Below are 23,241 nucleotides of genomic sequence, written 5' to 3' on the forward strand. Positions count from 1 at the left end.
GAGAGAAGGATCAATCTACTTCAGACAATGTGCGCAACTATGGATCCCATTAATTCATGTGATGATTTCTAGCAAATCAACCATGATGAACACATCTGCAGGGTCAGATTTGTGAAATGCACCATGGAAGCCCCTGCTTGCACTTAATTCTCTTAGCACCAACACCCAACACACACACACACACACAGATATATAATATATATATATATATATATATATATATATATATATATATATATTATTGTTTGGATGAAATGAGAGTAGGCTAAGGGAGTCTAATGTGATTGAACCCCTTTACAATAAAAGGCATCGTAGAAGACTGTTCTAAGACCAACAGTCTCATATGGTGTTGAATGTTGTGCAACTAAGAGGGAATAGAATAGAGAATACATATTATGGAGATGCATATGTTAAGATGGATGAATTAGGTTAAAAGGGGAAATAAAGTAAAAATGAACATATCAAAAGATGTTTAGAAGTACTGCCAAAGAAAAAAAATAGATAAAATTGCTCAAGATGGTTTGGGCATCTTGTGTCTACCGACTCTACCCATTGCAAACTCAATAAGAAAGTTTGAAGCTAAGTAGAAGGAATTAGGAAAAGAGGAACACAATTGAAAACTTAAAAGAAAGTTGTAAAAGGCAATATGGAAGATTGCAGTGTGATGGAGTCAGTAGCTTTAAATAGAAGCAAATAGACAAAGACTTATAAAACAGAGCCATATAAAATTTGCATGTGTATGTGTTTGTAAAGTGGCTATCAACCACATATTGTGGCAATATTTGATGCTTACCAGAAAATGTGGCTAAAAGTAGAAATGTGTAAGACAATAGAACTAATAGAATGGGGTGTTTGTTTCATGCCAGTTCTATGAAAGGCCCTCAGTTTCGTACAATATGAGTGCTATTTCGCATATTTGGTGTAATAAATGGCTGCACAGGATTCTTGCAGCCAGTTTTCAAACGAATCTAGCCATTTCATATTAAAAGTGTCATATGGGCCACTAAGGGAAGTGTTTTCCTGAATGGGAGTAGGTTATGCATGATAGCCTGTTTTGTATGAACACTGCATCATGTTCCCCCCCCCGGGGAAGTGTTTCCTACTGCAGGATTAGGTTTACTGCAATGCAGTTTTCTTTGGCGTGGGATGTAACAAACATGCCCTAAATAAAACCCATAAATATCCTATAACAGAATAATGGACTAGTATTATTGAATAACAAATTATTGTGTATGCATGGTGCATGCTTGTGCATTTGTGTGTTGACCAAATTGAATAAAAGAGGGGATTTACCTTATTCCTAAATTGCATGCCTACGTATTTGTTTAAAAGATCATTTTGAAACTTTGAGACAAATAGATCAGTAGAAAAGACCTGCATATTTGATAACAGTTGGCTATTAACACAATGAATCCAGACAACAAATGTAACATTTAAGATAAATAATTGTAATTAGCAGATAGTACAAAGGGCTTCAACCTCACTCCATATGCGGCTGTAACAAGTAGATTCATAACCAACAGCAAGACGTGGAAAACATGAAGCTGGATTTATTCCCTCCAGCAATGGAATTCCCAACATAACCTTCAAACAGAGCACATTGCATGATGAGTATGCATCTTTTACATTGCCAAACTGAACAAAGGTGAAAAGTATATACACACTCTTATTACTTTTGGATGGAGGTGCCTGAGGAGCTCAGCCATGTTAAGATTTTCACTAGAATGCACAATCTGGTCCATGAGGCCTGTCAATCGCACAACTTATTTAAACAAGGTGATGCAACTAATGAAGCTACCTCGGATGTATTTTAATGGTGTAAAACACATGCAATTTGAGATCCTCCATAACACGCTTAAGGAACCATCAGAATTTAAATAAGCAACTTTAAAAATCACATGAACAAAGAAATCATGTGAATTTTATGTACATGACTATTGCATATGGATGCATGATGTCTTTTAGATCTTCCCAATATAATTAGTATTATACGTTTATTGCTCAATCTAAACCCACAGATGCATTTATCATTTTCTATTTGCTAAAAATTTGTCTTAGATCAAATAAATTTAACCAGAAAATTCAATTTTTTAATCAAGTTTTACTGTGCATGAACAATTGTTTTTTAATCACTAAAAACACTTCTAAACATGAAAAGCATGTTCTCAACTAAGTAAATCATACAGACTATATCTGTAAGTTCAAACAAAGCAAACATGAATACATTACACCTTTTAAGTTGTATCGAAGAATCTTGGAGCTACATGATATATATAGGGTGCTTCTATGGTGGTACTGTAAGACTACAACTTATGGTGGTACATACTTGATTTACATAGATCTAAGCTCCAAATGTAAAATCTAACCTTTGGATCATGATTAACACGTTCTATATACTATTTTCAAAAGTTAACTGAAATATGAAGTTTTATATCATTTCTAGACCATCCTTTTTTTTCATGAATTGTGAGACATTGATTTTCACTGTCTCAAAAATAGGATCTTATGATGTATTAGACATCCAACCATCTAACATAGCAAATAAACCATGTTAAACATATCTGTATGGTTAGATCTACCATTTAAAGATTAAATCTATACAAACAAGAGTGTGTATCACATGGTATCATGGTACAGAACCACCTTATATTTTCTCATTATATATATATATATATATACACACACACACACACACACACGGTTGCTTCTATTGTGGTAGCTAACAGCCATAACTTATGGTGGTACACACTTTATTTACATAGATCTAATCAACCTTTGAATCATGTTTAGCATGTTCAATTTACTATTTGCATGTTTTAAAGTTGAGACCAACATGATAGTTTATATCATTTTAAAATCAAATATTGTTGAATTCGTGGATGCAGATTTAGGAGTAGATGTTTTTTACCTTTGGAAGAGGTGAAGTTTCATGGCAATCTAAGTTGCAAAAATGTGTTGTCCTCTCCACATATTCAAGGAAATGTTATGGATAAAAAGTGTCATCAAAGATTTAGGCATCAACCAAAAAGATTGTGGTCAATAGTGATACCCAAAGTACTATTCACTCTGAACAACATCATTATTGTTTCAATAGAAATTTCAGCCGATCAGTGACTCACCTATTAAATCGGAGTTGACCTTGACGTTCCTCATTTCGAGATCATCAAAATCGACTATCTACATGCCCAAATTGGTGTTGATTTGAGGGTTTTATCATCGATCAAAGTTCAGGACTAATTATAGGTCGAAAATTAATGTTTTTCGATATTGACTAAATTTTCTTGCCAATTTATGTGTGTACAATTAAATCTAAAGACCACCACGACGATCTACGTTTCGAAGGCTATCAAATCGACTATTTAAACATCAAATTCTTTTGAGTCTTTGGGTTTGTAGGCTTTGTAGGCCTCTCGGAAGGTTACCATATCACTAGAGCTCAAGCCAGGTTAAGAAGTCTCTACTTTTCTTTTATAGATTAAGTAATTTCAAAATTTAATGAATTAGGTCCCATAATTTATTTATTCATTTTATTAAAAAAATAATAAATATTAACTTTTTATATTAAAAATGAGACTCTTGTCTAAGTCTATCTATAAATAGAGGCCCTCATGAGAAGGATTAACAAGGTTAGTTATCTCTTTCTCTCTCTTTTTCTTTCTCTCCTTTTTTTCTTTTTTTTTGTTTCTTCTATCCTCCAAAACATTTAAGAGGTTTAGAGAACCCTTGTACAAACATTAGACCTGCATTTAGTCGTTTGGTGGTGATGAAATAAGAGTCGGATCGTCCGTTTCTTCGTTCTAACCATGAAAATTGATCGTAGAAAGGTAACATTTACGTAGCCGATGTTTTTTATATACTCGAAGCATGTATGATTGGATTATTTTGATTTTCAGCAACGTTGAATATGTTCTTGATTTGTTCTTCACGTTTTTATGGTAGAAGAAGTCGTTTCCTAGATCGAAAAACACAAACAATGAGTTTTCCCTAAAAATGATTTTTGAGAAACATGTGAAATTAAGGTTTTGTTGTTATTCCGTATTAGATCTAATCATAATATGATTCTTTATGGTGTTATTCATGTATTAAGTAAGATCAAATAAAAAAATAAATAGATTCTAAAGGTTTTATAAACTAAAAAGGGTTTTTTACAAAATTGTTTTCTTAGAAACTTAAAGTTGTGATGTCTGATAAATTTTTCCCAACCAATTTCGGAAAAAAATTGATAACTTTATTAATACCAGCCCAAAAAATCTAAATAAAATCATCACGACCATCTACACATCTTGATCTTGAATTCAGGATCTTGTTTCGCTCGTTTTGGATTCGTATTGATGCAGATATGCCTGTTTTAACAAAGCCCCAATATTTTACTCTTTTACAGGATGATTTCGACCCATCTTTGATAAACGTTGTAAACGCCTATGAAAAACGACTCCAAATATTTTATAAAAATTTTGGGTGAATCTTAATACCTAATATCAGACTGTGTAAAAAGAATTTTGTAAAAAATGTTCTGCAAAAATTTCAAGAAATGTTTTACTCTGATTAAAATCCTGTAAATTACAGATTCTGGACCAAAAATTCTATTAGAACAGGGTCTCGTAAAAGATTTTTAATTATTTGTGTATATATTATTTTTGTGAACGGTTTGTTAGGTTGTTTTCTTGAGAGGTACAGGTAACCACAATAAAAATACCATGAATTTATATGAGCTCAGTTATTCTTGACAGAATGTATAAAAACAGGTCAGCAAATATCCAATTTTTTCTTGAAAACTTATGCTTGTAACATGTTAGAAATTTAGGGGTTTAATATGTTTTTGGCTTGTATTGCATATTGTTACTGTTTATTGATCATATTGTATAAAAAATAATGTATTTGACATATGAGAAGATCTGAATAAAGGTTTATGTAAATTATATGCATAAGATATGACTCGATTCGCATTGTCTTATAAATAAATTATCTTAATTAATTTTAGAGGCATACTTAAATGAGATACAAATTGTCTGGACTCGTATGCCTTGTTTGTTTGAGAAACATGTGTATAATATACGCTGAGATGGTCAATAAGATTTTGACGTACCTTTCGTATGCAATTATATCTAAGGTGAAATATTGATTTATGTGGTAAAATAATGTATACATGACTTTCATCCTGTGTGCATAACTCGAATTACGTAGGAGTTACGTATGTTGAGGTTTAGTTGCTTCATATTATAACATGTGTATGTTCACGTATGCATGCATAGAACTCGTATTTTGTTTACGCATGCTTCGAGGTTCAATTTACGAAAATACAATGTTTCTTGTGGCGATGATTGATATATAGGATAATATTTTTCTTTATGATATGATTTAAATGCCACGTAATATGAAATTATAAATGCATGCGATAAATGTTTAAGTGCAATAGTGAACTATAATTTATGGAACCTTATTTGGTTAAATGTGTGATTTTATAATTTTAATACCATATGAAGTGATGTATGATGTGATGCTTATTGATTGTATACATGTTTGTGCCCATGTTGGTGACCATGGACCCTGAGAGTAGTCAATTATATTGATGCATGTATGACAATAGTTTTCACTAGATATGGTACTCATTGAGGAACTGTGCCCAAAGAATTCACTGTAAGGGTGGACCAGATCAGGTAATCCGGCTAGAGCAGTAAGTCCTTATGAGAAAGTGCATTGTCCAAGAGCGGGTAGCCCATAAAGATGGTATATTCCTTTAAGGAAGTGCATTGTCCAAGACCAGACATGCCATCCGTCTAGGGTGGTAACTCCTTGTGAGGTCGTACATTTCTCAGACCAGGCGATCCGACGTGGATCTTGTAAATATTTATATGATTAAATAAAATATTATGATGAATTGTGATAATCTTCTGAGTTTGTAAATATCACCAATTATGAATCTATAGATTTGGTTTTTCTGTTGTAGTATGATTATATGCTAAACTTAGATATGAGAATCAAATCCTTATTGATTTTAGATCTTGATATGAAGTTATAATTGTGACGCTTATATTAGCGTACTGGTGAATGACACATCACGCCTACAAATGACTAGGTTGACTTATTAGGTAAATGACGCATCACGCCTACATAGTTTTGTTGCAAATGATTGCATTATGATTGTATGATTTGAATATATCACATCTATGTATCATGATTAATGTGTATCATAAATATCTAATCGATGTACTTAGAAAGTATGTATATGTGTTGTACGCTTGAATGGCCAAACATGATTTGACCTATTGTTTATAAGAATTATGAATGCATATAAAAATGATGCAATGATTTGAATGTATGAGAGCAGAAGTGAATGATCATGATCAACGTTGTGGCGCAAATGTCACGCCCTTAAGTAGAGTTTTCTTGGAGCGATAGTTTTCTCTCACGGTTTTGGGCTCCATCCTTGGGAGATACGACTCAGGAGGCTACTCGAACATAATAAAATGCATAGCATAATAAACACCCGAGCTAGTCAGCCAGTTTCAGATTGACCTACATCATACCCAGGTAGACCGAAAAATCAAGATAAAACACAAATTACTTGCTCACATTTCTTTACTGCACTTTGCTTTACTTTACTTTATATTACTATAAACTATTCTTGGTCCTAAAAGTTGGTAAATTCATGCTTGTTGATATATATATTGTTCTTATCTGGAATTGATATTAGCATGCTTAAGATTGTTATTTTCATACTTGCTTATGGATTATGAATGCATGAATAGTTATATCTGCCCTATTGTTAGTTGTTGCAAATTCTGAGATGCTTTTGGCGGGGGTTGTGCACACTGATGTTTTCGATGATCGCAAGGGCTTCTTGTTTTATTTAAATTTTAATACTCTCCTAATTGCTAAGAGACTATTTAATTGGACATTTGATTATGAGTTAAATTTTGAATTTCAATTACTTTATGCATGGTCAACTTTTATTCCTAGATATGATGGTAGTAGTTCTCTTAATGTAATGTGTCTAAAGATTTAACCAAGAAACCCGTTTATAAAATTAATTTCAAAAATCAATATTTTTTCCACTGTATTTACTCACCTAATAATAACATAAATATTTTATCATTTGGATGATTTAACTTTGAACCTTGTTCTATGAAGATATTAAACGTTGATACATGCGCAGGCTGACTTCCTAGAGCTTGATTCGATTAAGGCGAGACCACTGATAAAAAACTTGGTTTAATGATTTTTGTTATGTAATGGTTCAATCGGATTTGTTGATGGTGGTTTCGTACTGGATCTGGTACTAGGAGACAAAGACATGCTCGTGCTTGCGCTTATGTGGGCCGTCTAGTACTTGGTACGGTTAAATCGAGTCTATTGATGAGACCATTGCATTATTACATTTAAAAAAAAAAACAAAGAAAAGAATAGATTCGACCTTATAAAAAAATATAATAAGGTATTTTTGGTTTAAAATCGTTCAGGCCGTTACAGAAACAAAGTTCTTTTATGAGATGAACCAAATGGGAGCTCATGGCACTTATAAATACGACATACAAAACATGAAAAAGAAACTCTAAGAATCTTGTTCTTACAAGATTCTTATTACACAAGATATCAAGAAAACTGAAATTGCAGTGAGCAAGTCTTTAATGTCATAACTCGAACTCATTATTCCGACTCTCTAAGCTGGAGATGAACAAAGGACTAGAATTGGATGATGACGACAATGATTCAGCTCCACTAACAACATAAAGATCACTACATCTTCCCTCAACGAACATCCGCTTCAAGTGAAGATCCTTCACAGAAACAAAAGACGGAGAAAAGGAGATGCAAGAGCTAGTTTGGTAAAAACAATTGAGAAATTGAAATAAAATTATGTCGAATGCTAGGAACAAGAAAAGTATTAGACATGTTTTCAGACTTGGTAGACACAACACCAATTCCCACATGAGTGACAGGGTGATCTTTTTAACACCAATGGCAAGTCTACCTTGACCATGATAGGGAGCAACATTGAGAAGCTTACCAACATACCATGTTACATGTTGTGCAGCCCCAGAATAAAAATACCAAGTGTTGTGTTGTCCTCTCATATTGGCTTGCACATTAGTTGGAGCTGCCCAAGAATCTCAAACAAGATTGTGTGACATGCATATGGTTGAAATTAGTTCTAAGATCATCTATTGTAACGCCCCAAAAAATCCAGGACTCATGACTTTTAGGAAAAAATTTGAAAGCCTTGAAATCCTTCGTTTATCAAAGTTTTAAATAGTAATTCAACAAAAAATGGTATTTTTTAAACAAGTCAACGAACCTTTGGCGCATTACAACGCAAACTTTCCTTCACAACATATTTGAAACTCGATACATTTAAGAAATCAAATAGATTATAAAATACAATTTTTAATAGTTTTAAGACTTGTACAAATGAAAGATTTTCAAAAAAACCTTTATGCAAATTTACCAAAATATCCTCATGAACGAAACATCAGGGAAAGAGTCTCATCTTGATCTCATCACGCCATCGTGACATCGCAGTCCGTACATATCCAATTATCATATGTGCTCATAAAATGAGTCAGTTTCACAAAAAAATGATAGGTGCATAAGTGAGACAATACGGAACTAAAATAAACAATTATAACAAGTAATGAATTATGTCTAGCATAATTAATAGACTATGCAAATGAATAAGTATTTCTAACATGAACAATTGAGTATGCAAACAAATAAAGGTTTTCAATGTGAGCAATTAATTATAAAGTCGAGTGAGCTATCAACTATCACAAGATAAGAGTTCTTTCAACATAAGACATACACGATTTCACGGCAAGTAATTAAATTAATCATAAGGTGCAAGAAATTGCACAAGCAGTTCATTTAATTACGAGATATAAACAACTTATAAGATAAACAATTACATTAGTCCTAGTTGTAAACAGTTCGTAAATTACGAACTGCAAGAAGTTACATTAGTCATAAGAGACTCGAGCAAACAAGTATTGTAAACAGGGTATTTATTGTTTCGATATTAGTTGGCCTTACGAGCACGTACAAGACACGACACATAGAAACAGTCAAGACTAATCTAGGGGTTTATTATGCCATGTATTTTAGATATCCCAGGTAGCTAGCTAAGTACGCTCCTAAGAGGATGGCCAGTGACCAAGAAAGAAAATCCCCAAAGGCATTTGTGGACTATGGATGCATCCAACTTCTTCAGAAGTGCTTGAAGCTACTTTTTGTAGCCCATTTTTCCTGACGCCAATGACTGCGAAAGCCAAATCTTTTGCCCGAAATAGTCATTAATGGTCTGTCCATCAGAGTTTTTATACCAACCATCCTCTCTCTTGATGAATCGATGGGTGGAATGGGTACGTCAGGTGTTACTTAACTAAAGACCTATTGTATATGCTCTGGTCTTTCGACCCACTCGAGCATCTTGCCTGTGAAGGCGAAACCATCACCATTAGGTGATTTATACGGGTCATTGCACGTTCGAGGCAACTACACACCTCCCATCCTACTCACCGCAGCACGCAGCGTACCTGTTCAAAAGTACAATTACGATGAGAGGGGTCAACTTATTGTGAAGGAACATCACCATTTTGTAGTCTCAAACATGTGTCATTGCACGTTCGAAGTAAACATAGACCTCTCATCCCACTCATCGTAGTACGCAACATACATGTTCAAAAAGTACAACTATGATGAGAGGAGTATAAATTTCTCAAAGAAATTCCCCAAAACATTGTTTTGCAGAAGTACATGGTGTAATCATTTAAGTTCAAAATTGACATGCTCTGGTCATTTGGATCGACACAAGCCTCTTGCCTGTTAGGCGAACACCAACATTACATTATTATAATAATGTGTCAAAACACATTTTGAGGTTACCACGGACCTCTCATCCTACTCTTCATAGTCTAAACATATCGTACATGTCTAAAAGTACGACTACGAAGAGAGGGGCATGGATTTCTCAAAAAAAACCCGACAACATAATCTTGCAAAGGAAGAGACAAGACAACCTAACAAAGTCTCGCAACAGAAGTGATGTAGCAGAGATCTAGCGATGGTGCAGGTTCCTCAATAGAACCCTCGCCCAACCCATGCCCATTCCCCTAAACAGGGTTATCCGAGTTGTATCGGAATCACAAATAGAAGTAGCAAAAACCCTATTCCCAAATGCGTCGATTTGGAAGACTTGGCTATTATTTCTCAATAAAAAAGACTCTAAAACTCTACTTTGCAAAAATGTTTATTTTGAAGGTTGGACTCACGATTAAGGATTTTAGTGCTCATGCACAAACTCGTATCTTTTGAAAAAGAGCATACTTGGAATGTGCTAAACCAAACGCCTTACTTTGGAACATGATTTTGTCTTTCAAACTGAGTACAACACTGGGCAACTTGCACGAGGCAAGATCGCCACGGATCTTTCATTCGTTTATCGCAGTATCCGTATGCTACGCATACCTCGCGATACTGGTTTTGATAAACAAGATAAGGGTTTTTCAAAGGAATCACCCCAAAGCAAAAGTCTGTGTTCATAATCGGAAAATATCTGAGTTGCATCAAATACACGAACCAAAGTTGTAAAACACTTCTCCCAAAGATTCAACAATGTAGAGTCAACCAAAGATCTTTGGCTGAAACACTAGAAGGAACCTATAGAAGAACTTCACGCGAAAGCGTAGCTGCATAAAGGCCACCGCTGCCTGATCATTATTCCTCCAAGATGAATATAGAGGATTTGGAATAGTAGTGCTCTCAGCAGGATGCCCTTCCTTCGCAACTTGCGACACAACAAACTCCACAATCACGGACAGAGCCCCGTCGAGATGCCCCATCAAATCTTAACAGCTTATAAATGGGACATTTTGCTTTTTCCAAGTTATTAAGTTCGAGGAATCTAAACATGTGACAAGTTTCAAGAAGGAAGAATTCAAAGTAGGGTTGGATGATGCCATAGCAGCAAGAAAGGACACAAACAACAGTAAAGAATGAAGAAAATAATAAATGAAACAGATAATCTGGATCGATGCTCAGCTGACGTCAGTGATGAAAGCAATAATCAGGCCCTCTTCCCTTTTTTGTGTAGAAAGATTGATATTAAGTTTTGTCTAAAAGGGAGACAGATCTGAACCACAACCCTTTTTAGGGCTTTAACCTTTATTATTATTATTCTTTTAGAGGGCGCTTTTTTTGCTGGATGATCCCAAAACAACTGAAACATAAAGGTAGAAATAGACAAAAAAGAAATAAATAAAAATATGAGAGTTTTTTTTTGAAAGAAGAAAGAAGAAGACAGATGTTTCAGAGGGAGAAAAGAGATGTAAGATTTGAAAAGGAAAAGGAGAAAGAAAAGAACAAGGACAACTTATTTGGAAAAGGAGCAGTCTTCAATTTGACAGGGTCTTATATCTCGCCTTTCTTTGATACCATAATATAATTTGATGTGATGTGCCTTGGGATTAGTGCAGCAAGCAATGAGGAGAAGGAAGAAACACAATGTGGCAGCAACAAGAGGAAACCCTACCAGAAAAGAATATAGTGGACATCCTCCAGGTTTTCATATATATATATATATATATATATATATATATATATATATATATAGAGAGAGAGAGAGAGAGAGAGTGATGGGTAGGTGCTTAATGCATAGGTGCTGAACCCGTGCTTAATCGCGCTGACACTCCATCACGCGCATCGATGGATGGTCAGCGTGCAGAAAAAAATCGCATCAAAAAATGCTAAACAGCACCAAAACATGAAAAAAACTTTTTTTAGCAGCACTTTTGAGGCGCCGCTACAGGGTCACAGGGATGCGTGCGGCATTAGAAATTTGTAATGTTGTGTGCATCCCTGTGACCCTTTAGCGGCGGTTTTGAGCACTGCTAAAGGTCCCAGCGGAATTGGGACCTGTAGCGACGCTTCAAAAGCACTGCTAAAAGTTTTTTTGCGCATTCTGAAACTTTTTTCCATTTTTTGCACACTGACAGTGTTATATATATATATATATATATATATATATATATATATATATATATATATATATATATATTCTAATGTATTTGCCCGATTGGGGCATTTTAGTTGTTTTACATGTTTTTATAGTTGTCTATTAGAAACAACTTTTTATTTATTTATTTATTTTTCTTCCTTTTTTTCCTTTTTTATTTCATTTTTTCTTTTTGAGTTTTGAGGCCCACCTCTTGGAGTCGTTGGGAGCTCCCCAACAACTCTAAGAGTGGGGAACTCCCAAGAGTCCCTCTCTCTCCCTTTTGTATATAAATAGTAGTGTTCCCCCTTCACTTGTATCCATTCCTTTCTCACATTTTCAATAATATTTACTTTTGTTTGCCTTTTGGCATTATCCCTTTGTGGATTTGTGTGTGCAGTTAAAGTGCTTGTTTACTCTCTTTGTATTTGTCCATTATTGGACTTGTAAGTGTTCTACACTTTGTTAGTTGTAATTCGGCTTACTTCATTACAGACCGTCCATCAGCGCACGCGATGGACAGTCAGCATGATTAAACACCGGTTCAGCACCTATGCATTAAGCAGCTACGCATTTTCCTATATATATATATATACACACACACATGTACAAAATACCCCTAATCAATCTACAATATTACTACACTTGATTATTTTAACTTGGATTACAAATACACCCTTGTTCAATATAAACACAAATAAGTACAATGGATCCAGGATCTCAGATATCCTTAACATTTCTAGCCAGCCAGCCTGATAACACCCCAATTGAACCCAATTATGCTCCAAATACAGTAGTATTTGTAAAAAAACAAAATGTCCTTATTTGTCTAGTTGTTGCAAAGGATGCCCATAAAGGAAAATATTTATTTAACAATCAAATAAAAAAAAATTTTCTCCCAAACTTTTGTGGAAAGAGGCTTTGTTCTTTGTTCCACATGGTGAACATCACTCAAGTGAAGCGTTCTGTTAGATGTACATTCAGAAAAATGGAGCATCGATGTGTACAGCTGCATATATCAAGTGCATTAATTTCAGACCCATATTGATTATCTCCTAATCAGCAAAAGGGGACTTGACAAGCTCTCATAGGATCTTTACTGTAACAATATAATATAATAATAGCAACAATGATGATATATTGACATCGATAATGCTCAAATTGGTTCTACTAGTATCAGGTCAAGGAAATAGACAAAAACGATTTGTAAAAGTAATCTACAGAAGTTTAATTAATAGAAGTAAATGCGGTGAATAATTTTTTGTTGCTTACTATGCAACCCACTTACAACAGAGAATTTCTTGTTTCATTTTCAAAGCAGAGAAAGAATGATGCCTCCTTTTTAGTGACCTACATATCTCATCTGTTATGGGCTTTGTAATATCCTGCAAATGAAATATTTCAAACCCAATGGAAAAGCACGAGTCATGTAAACCAAAAGAAACCACACAAAACAGGCCAAACTCAACTAGCTACATATGCATGAATAACAAATACAAGTATGTCAAACATTTGAAACAGTATTCATGGTTTATTCCAAGTATTAAGCTATTAACACAATAAAAATCAACCAGGTCGAATCTCATGTTAAAGGTTCTATGCATTCAACTTCTAGAGAAGGAAACACGAAATTGCTATATAATGGTGAATTATTTGTGATGGATAGTAAAAGCTGCCTTCTGTAGGACTAAGAATCTTTCATTTGTTTTAGAAAGTGTTCTTTGAAACCGTTTCAGATATGGTCTTGAGGGCTAGGTTACAGGTTTTTTTGCAGTAGGAGATGTGAGACCGACTGTCATTGCACTAAGGCTTAAAGTAAAAGGAAAAAACTATTGTGTATTTGGAAGTAGAGGAACTTATCATGGTGATGCACTTGGTTCAAAAGAAGCCTAAAAAACTTTTCAAGATAGGGAACATGATAATATAGTGATTCACTAGAAAATTTAAAATTTGACTTGGAAGGGTACTAAGATAAATAGAGAGGATCGAAGTTAGATTGGATTGATCATAGAAGAATAGGTCGGTTGGGCCCTTATACTGTTTGCCTCTCCTCTTTCTTATTCTGGTGATTCCTGGTTGCTCATTATTTTTTTTCCTTTCAATGAAGGCCATTTTTCCATTCCCAAAAAGGCAAAAATTTGCTCACAGCATATTGGCCTCTCAATAGAATCAGTGACAGCATCTTTGAAATGTCTTACATGAAAAACCAAAGGCTCTGCCCAGTGCCCATGCATCATATAAGAATATTATAGACAATTCCAAAATACATTGACTGGTTAGAATGCACTTAACAGACAAGTTTAAGCATTGAAAGAAAAGAAAATATCAGCAATAAAAAATCACCTCACAGTGGCCTGACATCATTTTTAGTGGAACACTTTCATAGCACCTGGAAAGAACTACATAAGCACACTGCCAATCTGCATACTACTCTTACAACAAACAGGAAAGCTCGAGGAAAATTTTGGATACCAGTTCTCTAGCATGTGGCCAGAAATTTCAACAAAATCAGCATCAGAGCGAAGCCCAGAAAACCGAGCAAATGATGAACGATTACAAAAGTGATGGACCTAAATAAGACAGATGACAAAAAGAATTAGAAAACTTTTTTCCTGTACACAAGACAAGCCATGTACAATGGTGCAATAAAAGTTAATTGGCTAAGGAAAATATTGTTCATCTAACTACTAATTCTACATCTAAGTACAATCATGAGATCATCTGCAAGTTCTACACTTCAAACTCAAAACTGACAAATGACTGGGCATGAAACAGACATGGTTAGAATGGTGGGAAGTTCAGAACTGAAAAACATAGTCCTTTGTGTTAAAATATGGTATGTGTATGAATCTGGATCTGGATCTGGATCCAGATCCATACGCATGTTATGTTTTAACTTTTAACACATGCTCAATGCCATTTCATTAATGGCATGTCTGTAATTTTTCCAGCTATTGTATTTTTCCCTATTTATAATGTTTAGGGCTGGGAGGTTGGGTTAACGTGCGCCGCCCCCAGCCATTGTGAATCTCCCTCTTCTCTTAGTTCTTGCAGTGAAGGCTGAACCCACAAAGAATCTCATATGGTATCAGAGCTCGGTTGCAGAACCCTACCAGACGTGTGTTCAGCGAGTCCTGGTAACTTCTGAAGGAACTGTTTTGATACATTTCCTCGCCCATTCCTCCAATTCTTCCTTCTTCACGGTAACTTCTGCACTCGTTTTTTGATACAGTTTTTTTTTCTGATTTCTGGTAACGTCTGCAGCAACATTAACGACTGCAGTTTTCCCTCTTTAACTGCAATTTCCCCTACGTCTGCAGTTTTCACATCAACGACTGCAGTTTCCCCTCTTTGATTGCAGTCTCCTTTTGATTGCAATCAAATCTACTGCAGTTATTCAGTATTTTTTTATTTATTTCCTCTTTGATTACAGTTTATTTCCTCTTTGATTACAGAAGTTCCCTTTTCTATTACTGTTTAATGATTTCTGTGCAACGCCTATAGGCAGGTTATCACAGTCTATATTCTCGACCCTAAAAAAAAAGGGTTTACGTCTATTAATATCACGGGTGCATCCCTTATTAAAGTTCTATTGATTGATTAAGTGATCTTCAATTTTCTTCTTTTTCTCTTCATTCGTCTTGTTCGTCATCTACCTTGTCCTCCGGTCCCTCTGCAAATTTCTTGAGTCAGCTTGTTACAGAAAAACTTACTCACTCTAATTTTTTGACCTGGAAGAGACAAATACTTCCTTTTATACGGAGTCAGGATCTCGATGAACATCTGGATGGTTTGGTTCCTATACCCCCACGGTTTATTTTGCAGGAAACCACCAATGAGAAGGGTGATACAATTACTATTTCCTTTAAGAATCCAGAGTATACAGTCTGGAGGAAGCAAGATCAGTCTTTGGTTGCTTATATTACGTCAACACTGTCTCAAGAAGTGTTGGTTACTCTTTCAGATGATTGCACTGCGGCGGATCTGTGGAGTAAGTTGTCTCAGACATACTCTTAGATATCAGAAGATCGAGTTATGTACTTAAAAAATGAGTTTCAAAGTTTGAAGAAAAGCTCCATGCCAGTCATGGAATATATAGGCTGCTTGAAGAGTATTACTGACCAATTGGCGGTTATTGGAAGTGCTATTTCAAATAAAGATAAAGTTCAACAACTCCTCAATGGATTGGGCCCTGATTTTGACATGTTTACCACAACTTTGTCATGCCTTCCTCACTTGCCTACTTTTGACGATCTTCAAGCGAAACTTCTCCAACATGAGATGATTATGAAACAAAGAGCAGAAGGAAATGAATCAGTTCGTTCTCATTCAGTTTTGGCCATGAACACTTCTGTCAGTTTTGGACGAGGAAATGAAGGGCATCAAGGAGGCAGAGGCCGCAGACATTTTGGGCAGGGAGGTCGTGGTATCTTGCCTACACCTAATATTTCTGGTGTTTTTAATACAGAGAATCAGAGGAGAGTGCCCACTTGTTTCTTATGTAACAAAAGAGGACATCTGAAAGCTGATTGTTGGTTTAATCTACAAAATAGAGGAAAGGTAAACAAAATTGAAAATAAGTCTGCTACTACTGTGGACACGAAAGCGCCATCTACAGATATGCAACAACTTTTGTTATCATCACTGTCACAGATGACGATCAAGCAAAATGAACAAGGCGAGTGGTATGTTGATTCTGGCGCTGCCACTCATGTTACGAGTAATGTCAGTAAGTTGTCTCACTTATTGCCTTATTCTGAAAAAGGTAGTATAGTTACGGGAGATGGAACTTGTCACTCCATTAGTCATACTGGCAGTGCACATATCCCTATGTCAGAGTCCTCACTTCACTTGTCTAATGTTCTCCTTGCTCCTAATATTAAAAAGAACATTGTTTCTGTAGCTAAACTTGTTGACGATATGAATTCTTCCGTCGAATTTACTCCCTCTTCTGTTTATGTTAAGGATCTATGAACGAAGGAGACGTTCGCTAAGGGGGAGCGACGAGGAAACATGTACGTCTTCAAGGAGATTCCCTCAATGTCTTCACCTTCACCTTCAGCCTCAGTCCTCCAGTTGAATCAGTGTTTTAAAACTCGCCGAGTCAACTCGTTGACTCGACTGACTCGGCTCGGCTCGGCCCTCCAGCGAGTCAACCCGGCAAGGCAAACTCGGTTTGCCAAAACTCGGGCTTGACTCGACCTGACTCGGCCTGACTCAGGCGAGTTCTGGGATGTTTGAAATTTGTTTTTTGAGTTTCAAATGGTAATGATATATATACATTTATGCAGTCTACTGTTTACTGTCTGTACAATCTAGTTGAAAAATCATAGGTGCAAGTTGTATCTAAGCAATCTGACCTCATATATGTGTTCAACATGGTTTATTTGCTAGGAATCACACCTTTATCATATTTTTTTATGTAAAAATATGTTTTTTTGAGTCATGAAATTTTGGCATATTGTAGGCCATTGATTTGTGAAGCCCTTGAGAAACTTGCTTACATGTTGACAAACTATTTGAAAAAAAAAATTGTGTTCTAATAGATTGTATGTGCAATTGACTGTGTAAAAACATACATTGAAAAACTTACTCTATTGGCAAAACCAAGAGATTTTTGTATGCATTTGCTTTTGTCAAATAAAAAATGGTCTATTTTGCAGTTTCAGACCTTGTTTACCTCAAAATTGGGATTGATATGAAAAATCAGATAAACTGTTGAAATGGAGAACCGGGTCTTGAGTAAGGCTAAAAGAGTCTAGTACTTTCTGCAAGCTGATGAAATGGTTTGGGAGTCGGGACTTAAACTAGCAAAATTAATGAATTTTTGCTTGTCGTGACCAACTGTTCTACATCTAATAAACTTTTAATCTTTAAACTCCCAGATTTCTGTGGCACATGACAAATTGACTGTCAAAGTGCTTGTATAGATATCAAATTCAATTATTCAAGCAAACCTCTATAGCTCTTTGCAGTTGTTTTTATATTCTTACATACATTTGGAGACTATGTTTACTCAAAAACATGGTTTCAGACAAATTATATATTGTTTTTTTTTTTAAATCAAAAGTTAACAAAACCCGGTCCGAGTCACCGAGTTGACCCGCCGAGTCACGAGTCAATAAAGAACGAGTCGAGTTCCGAGTCACGGGTTTTAAAACCTTGAGTTGAAGTCGTCCAAGCATTCTTCAGTGTCTTCGCCTTCAGAGTCTTTGTTTTTCCCTTCGTTAGAAGTTTTTAATTCATCTCATTGTAATAAGCCAGACATTTGGCACAGTCGTTTGGGTCATTGTAGTCGGGGCTTCGTTGAAAGTCTTGTATCTGATGGTCTTCTTCCAGAGTCTAGTTTATGTTCATTTTTAGATAATAATAAATGTTCCTCATGTGAACTCTGCAAAAGCCATGTTCTTCTGTTTCATATTATTAATAAAAGGGCTTCAAAGCCATTTGAGATTATTTGTTCCGATGTTTGGGGACCCGCACCTATTCCTTCTCTTTCCAGTAGTCGTTACTATGTTATCTTTATTGATTCTTATTCCCGTTATACTTGGATATATTTCTTGAAACATAAGCATGAAGTTTTTCAAGTATTTCGGGAATTCCATTCGATGGTCAAAACAAAGTTTTCCTGTGATATTATGCACTTACAATGTGATGGTGGGGGCGAGTATTCATTAAACGAGTTTATTGCCTTTCTTCGGGATAAAGGAATAAGTCGACAGGTTTCTTGCCCTCATACACCTCAACAAAATGGGGTTGCGGAAAGGAAACATAGGCATATTGTCGAGAGTTATGATCCGGCTCAAAGGCCGTCACGCATTAGGCATCCTATTCAACGATGGGTGAGTTATGAGACCTTTTCTCTTGATTTCCAGTTGTTTATGTCTCAGCTCACAAAACAGGATGAACCCACTTGCTTTAATCAAGCTCTTCAATCTCGTCATTGGACTGAAGCTATGAATGAAGAAATGGAAGCACTTCATGAGTGCCAGACTTGGGAAATAGTACCTCGGCCAGAAGGAAAGAATGTAGTTGGCTCAAAATGGGTTTATAAAACAAAGTATAAGCCTGAAGGAAGTATCGACAGATATAAAGCAAGACTTGTTGCTCGGAGATTCACACAACAATATGGTGAAGATTACGATGAAACTTTTAGTCCAGTAGTCAAAATGGGTACAATTCGTGTCATCATATCCCTAGCAGTCGACCGAGGATGGAGGCTTAGCCAGATGGATGTTAAAAATGCATTCTTGCATGGAACTTTAAAGGAAGAAGTGTATATAGAGCAACCTCCTGGTTATGCCGAAAAGGATCCCACTGCCTGGGTGTGCAAGCTAAGGAAATCTTTGTATGGGTTGAAACAGGCGTCTCGTTCTTGGTTTGAAAGTTTTTCTATGCAAATTCAAAGCTATGGTTTTAGAAGATGCTCTCTGGACCACTCACTCTTTATTTACCAAAAGACAGGCATCGTTATACTTCTTATATATGTTGATGACATTGTGATCACTGGGAGCTCAGATAATCATGTGCAAGACGTGAAGCAGTTTTTAATGAAAACTTTCAAGATGAAAGATTTAGGGGAGTTGAGGTACTTCCTTGGTGTGTAAGTTGACAGGCAACAAGACACATTGACACTCATGCAACAAAAATACACTTTTGATCTTCTAGAAAGAGCCGGGATGACGAATTGCAAACCAGTCAGCACTCCGAGTGTATTACATCAAAGGCTGAGCTCTGAAGATGGCCATCTCTGTGTCAACCCAACAACGTATAGAAGCCTTGTGGGGATGCTGTAGTACTTGACTTTTACCAGACCTGATATAGTTTATGTTGTCAATCAGGTATCCCAGTTTATGCATGCTTCATCGGAAGGTCATATGGAAGCTGTGAAGCGCATTTTACGATATTTAAAAGGAACTATAGGAGATGGACTTGTTTATCGCAAGAACGATAACCTGCATAGAGGGCATGAACTCATCACTTATACAAACGCAGATTGGGCAGGGGATCCAGATGAAAGACGATCTGTCTCTGGATATTGTGTATATATTGGACACAATTTAGTGTCCTGGAGTAGTAGAAAACAAAAGGCAGTGGCACGGCAGACGCTACATGGATTAGACACTTATTGAGTGATCTTGGAGAGAATTATTCGATCATTTCTTCTATGTGACAATCAAAGCGCAATAAACATTGCATGTAATCCTATTCAGCATAGCAGAACGAAGCACATTGAGATTGATCAACATTTTATACGGCAGAAAGTCGAGATGAAGGAGATAGAACTACGTCATGTTCGAACAGAAGATCAAGTGGCAGACTTGTTTACCAAGGGGTTAACAGGACAACAATTTTGGTATTTGAAGAGCAAGTTGTACATGCTCCAAGACCACGTACAACTTGAGGGAGGGTGTTAAAATATAGTATGTGTATGCGTATGGATCTGGATCCAGATCCATACGCACGTTATGTTTTAACTTTTAACACATGCTCAATGTCATTTCATTAATGGCATGTCTGTAATTTTTCCAGCTATTGTATTTTTCCCTATTTATAATGTTTAGGGCTGGGAGGTTGGGTTAACGTGCGCTGCCCCCAGCCATTGTGAATCTCCCTCTTCTCTCTCTCTCTTTTCTTAGTTCTTGCAGTGAAGGCTGAGCCCACAGAGAATCTCATAAAACCACGAGGTTTGCAGGAAAGAGGTCAGTTACAAACAGGATGTCATCAGGACGTCTTAGTGTGCAGCAAGAGTAGAGAGAAATTGTAGGAAAACTACATACCACATGGCCGAACTCATGAAACAAGTTAACCACTTGTGCGAAACATAACACACTTGAAATACCATCGGATTCCACAGGAAATTGAGCAATAAGGGCTGCCACTGGGACCTATAAACAAGAAAAGATTACATAAGTTCAATAATGGACATCACTTAATGACAAAGTGATACATAAGCAATGTAGTAATCAATCAAAGTAAACATTCCTAACTTACATATATCAGTTTCCACGCATGAAACAAGTGCATCTCAAAGATATGCATGTGATGCCTCATGTCACTAAGTCCATAGCATGTTTAAATTTAATACAAAAGAAGGTTTGCCAATCTTTACAGATTGCTCAGTTTGCATTGAAATTACATGATCACAATACTTGACAAGAGGAATGCTGCTGGCAATAGTTCCCTATCTACATTGCACATTCCAATCATTTTTTATGTTGAATGCTACAGCAAACGTTTATAGTTCCTTCCAAGTATTTAAGTTGGAAGGCCAGAGTAATTTGAACAGTTAATTATACAGGAGATAACCAAAAAAATAATCAGACAACTTTTCCTATACAACTATTGACTACTCAGCAGACCACATTTACCAAGGTCAATATTATCTTTTAGGACCTAATGAACCATGGGCATACAATGATGCATCCACCAAAGAATGGATGCTAGTAATCATTTATATCCATTCTACTGAGACAATGACCAGATTTTGGCATATAGCTGTCACAAGCATGACTGAAGCAGGTGCAGGAATTTAGGTGCACAAAGCCATAAAATAAGATTCCCCCAAGGGGGAGAGTGTAAATGTGTAAAACTTTTGTGGAATTGAAGGAAATTACATATTAAATTATTTTATCGATATATCCTTGTTAAAATGTACATATATATATATATATATATATATATATATATATATATATACTTTTATGGATATATCCTTGTTAATATGTACATATTATGTATGCATATACTTATATATATTCAATATATAAGTGTATGTATATATTATGTAATATATATTACATAATTTCTTGTAAAATATTAAAAACATTTCTTTGTATTATATTTTTATTTTTCTGTTTTTCTGCTGGGTTTTGACCAGCTTTGACTAGCCTAACAGCTAGCTAGGCCTTTCTCTCTTGTATATTTAAAGGGGATCTCTCCTATTGTATGTATGCATTCTTTGTGCATTTCAGCTTAATAAGATATTTATTTTTTCAAGTGCTTGTATGTGCTCTCCTTGGCCCTTAGTGGCCCTTATGCTTGTGCCCTTAGTGGCTTGTGCTTGTACCCTTTGTGGGTCCTGTGGACTCTCTACCTACATCACATGGTATCAAAGCCACGAGCTCTTGTTTCTTGGGATACTAGTGACCGAGGTGTTCGTGTGGATGTGAGCTCGCGAATCTTAATAGTGGGTCGTGAGCTCGTGGTATCCATGAAGCCTTTCTGTTCACTATCCATATTCTCCTTCTTGCCTTCTCTCTCTTCATTCTTATCTCTTTAGAGGACAAAGAGTGTATCTTCACAAATTTAATACATGGATTTTTTGTCTCTTTCATCCAATCATTTTGTAATTATGTCATAAACAAATATATTGAAACTTGGCATAAAATACTTGGACATCTAAGTTTTTCAAAGATGTAGTTTTTCCTTTTTACGGAAACTTTTTAAAATGAAAAAGATATTGATTGCAAAGATTGCATCTTTGGGGAAATGAAATCTATTCATTTTCTACATAGAACTTTTATTTCAAAGAAACCTTTTAAGTTGGTGCATTTGGATGTGTGGAGTCCTTCTTCGGACATATTGAAATGTGGCTATTCGTATTATGTTATATTCATTGATGATTTTACTAGATATGCATGGGTCTACTTTCTTAACTTCAAATCAGATGTTTTCTCATTTTTTAAAGAATTCCACATGATGATCAAACATCAATTCTAAAGTAATATTTTCATACTTAGGTCCGATTCGGGGGCGAATATATGTTAAATGATTTTCAAAATTATTTGAAAAAAATAAAATTTGTCATCAAAGATCATGTCCTAGACCTCCTCAACAAAATAAGTTGGAGAAAAGAAAGCATAGACATATCATGGAAACCGCTAGAACCTTACTCATCTCTAGAGATATTCCTAAGAATTTTTGGGCCGAAGTCATTTTAACCTCAACATATTTGATAAATAAAATACCTTCTTCATATTTACAAAACATTTTCCCATTTGAAAATTTATTTAAAATGGTACCCGATTTCAAGTGTTTATGAATCTTTGGTTGCAAATGCTTTATGCTTTCTCATAAAAATCATAAATTATCATCAAAAGCTATTGAATGTGTTTTTATGGGGTATGTAGAGAATAAAAAAGGTTGTTGATATTTTGATCCTAAAAACAACAAACTTTGTGTCTGAGGATGCGACTTTCTTAGAAAATGAGAATGGTTTTGACAAAAAGAATAACAAAAAAGTAGACTATGCT

General features: G+C 35.5%; 1 protein-coding gene across 2 annotated transcripts in view; it reads right to left on the bottom strand.

Moving 5' to 3' along the window:
* The window catches only part of LOC149839060 (Zincin-like metalloproteases family protein), a 165,001-nt gene that overhangs the window by 25,512 nt on the left and 116,248 nt on the right, over positions 1-23,241 (bottom strand). The window contains exons 13-19 of one of the 2 annotated variants that reach the window (XM_090002247.1): positions 20,767-20,874; positions 14,459-14,556; positions 14,330-14,375; positions 13,275-13,371; positions 1,674-1,747; positions 1,480-1,584; positions 1,294-1,374 (exon numbers count right to left, since the gene is read on the bottom strand). In XM_090002247.1, the coding sequence (XP_089858373.1) occupies positions 1,294-1,374; positions 1,480-1,584; positions 1,674-1,747; positions 13,275-13,371; positions 14,330-14,375; positions 14,459-14,556; positions 20,767-20,874 (609 nt within the window). Of the gene's footprint in view, positions 1-1,293; positions 1,375-1,479; positions 1,585-1,664; positions 1,748-13,274; positions 13,372-14,329; positions 14,376-14,458; positions 14,557-20,766; positions 20,875-23,241 lie in introns of both variants that reach the window. The other variant, XM_090002246.1, reaches the window with a different exon arrangement.

This window comes from Nuphar pumila, chromosome 4, assembly GCF_984573655.1.
Source record: "Nuphar pumila chromosome 4, dmNupPumi1.hap1.1, whole genome shotgun sequence".
Classification (NCBI taxonomy): Eukaryota; Viridiplantae; Streptophyta; class Magnoliopsida; order Nymphaeales; family Nymphaeaceae; genus Nuphar; species Nuphar pumila.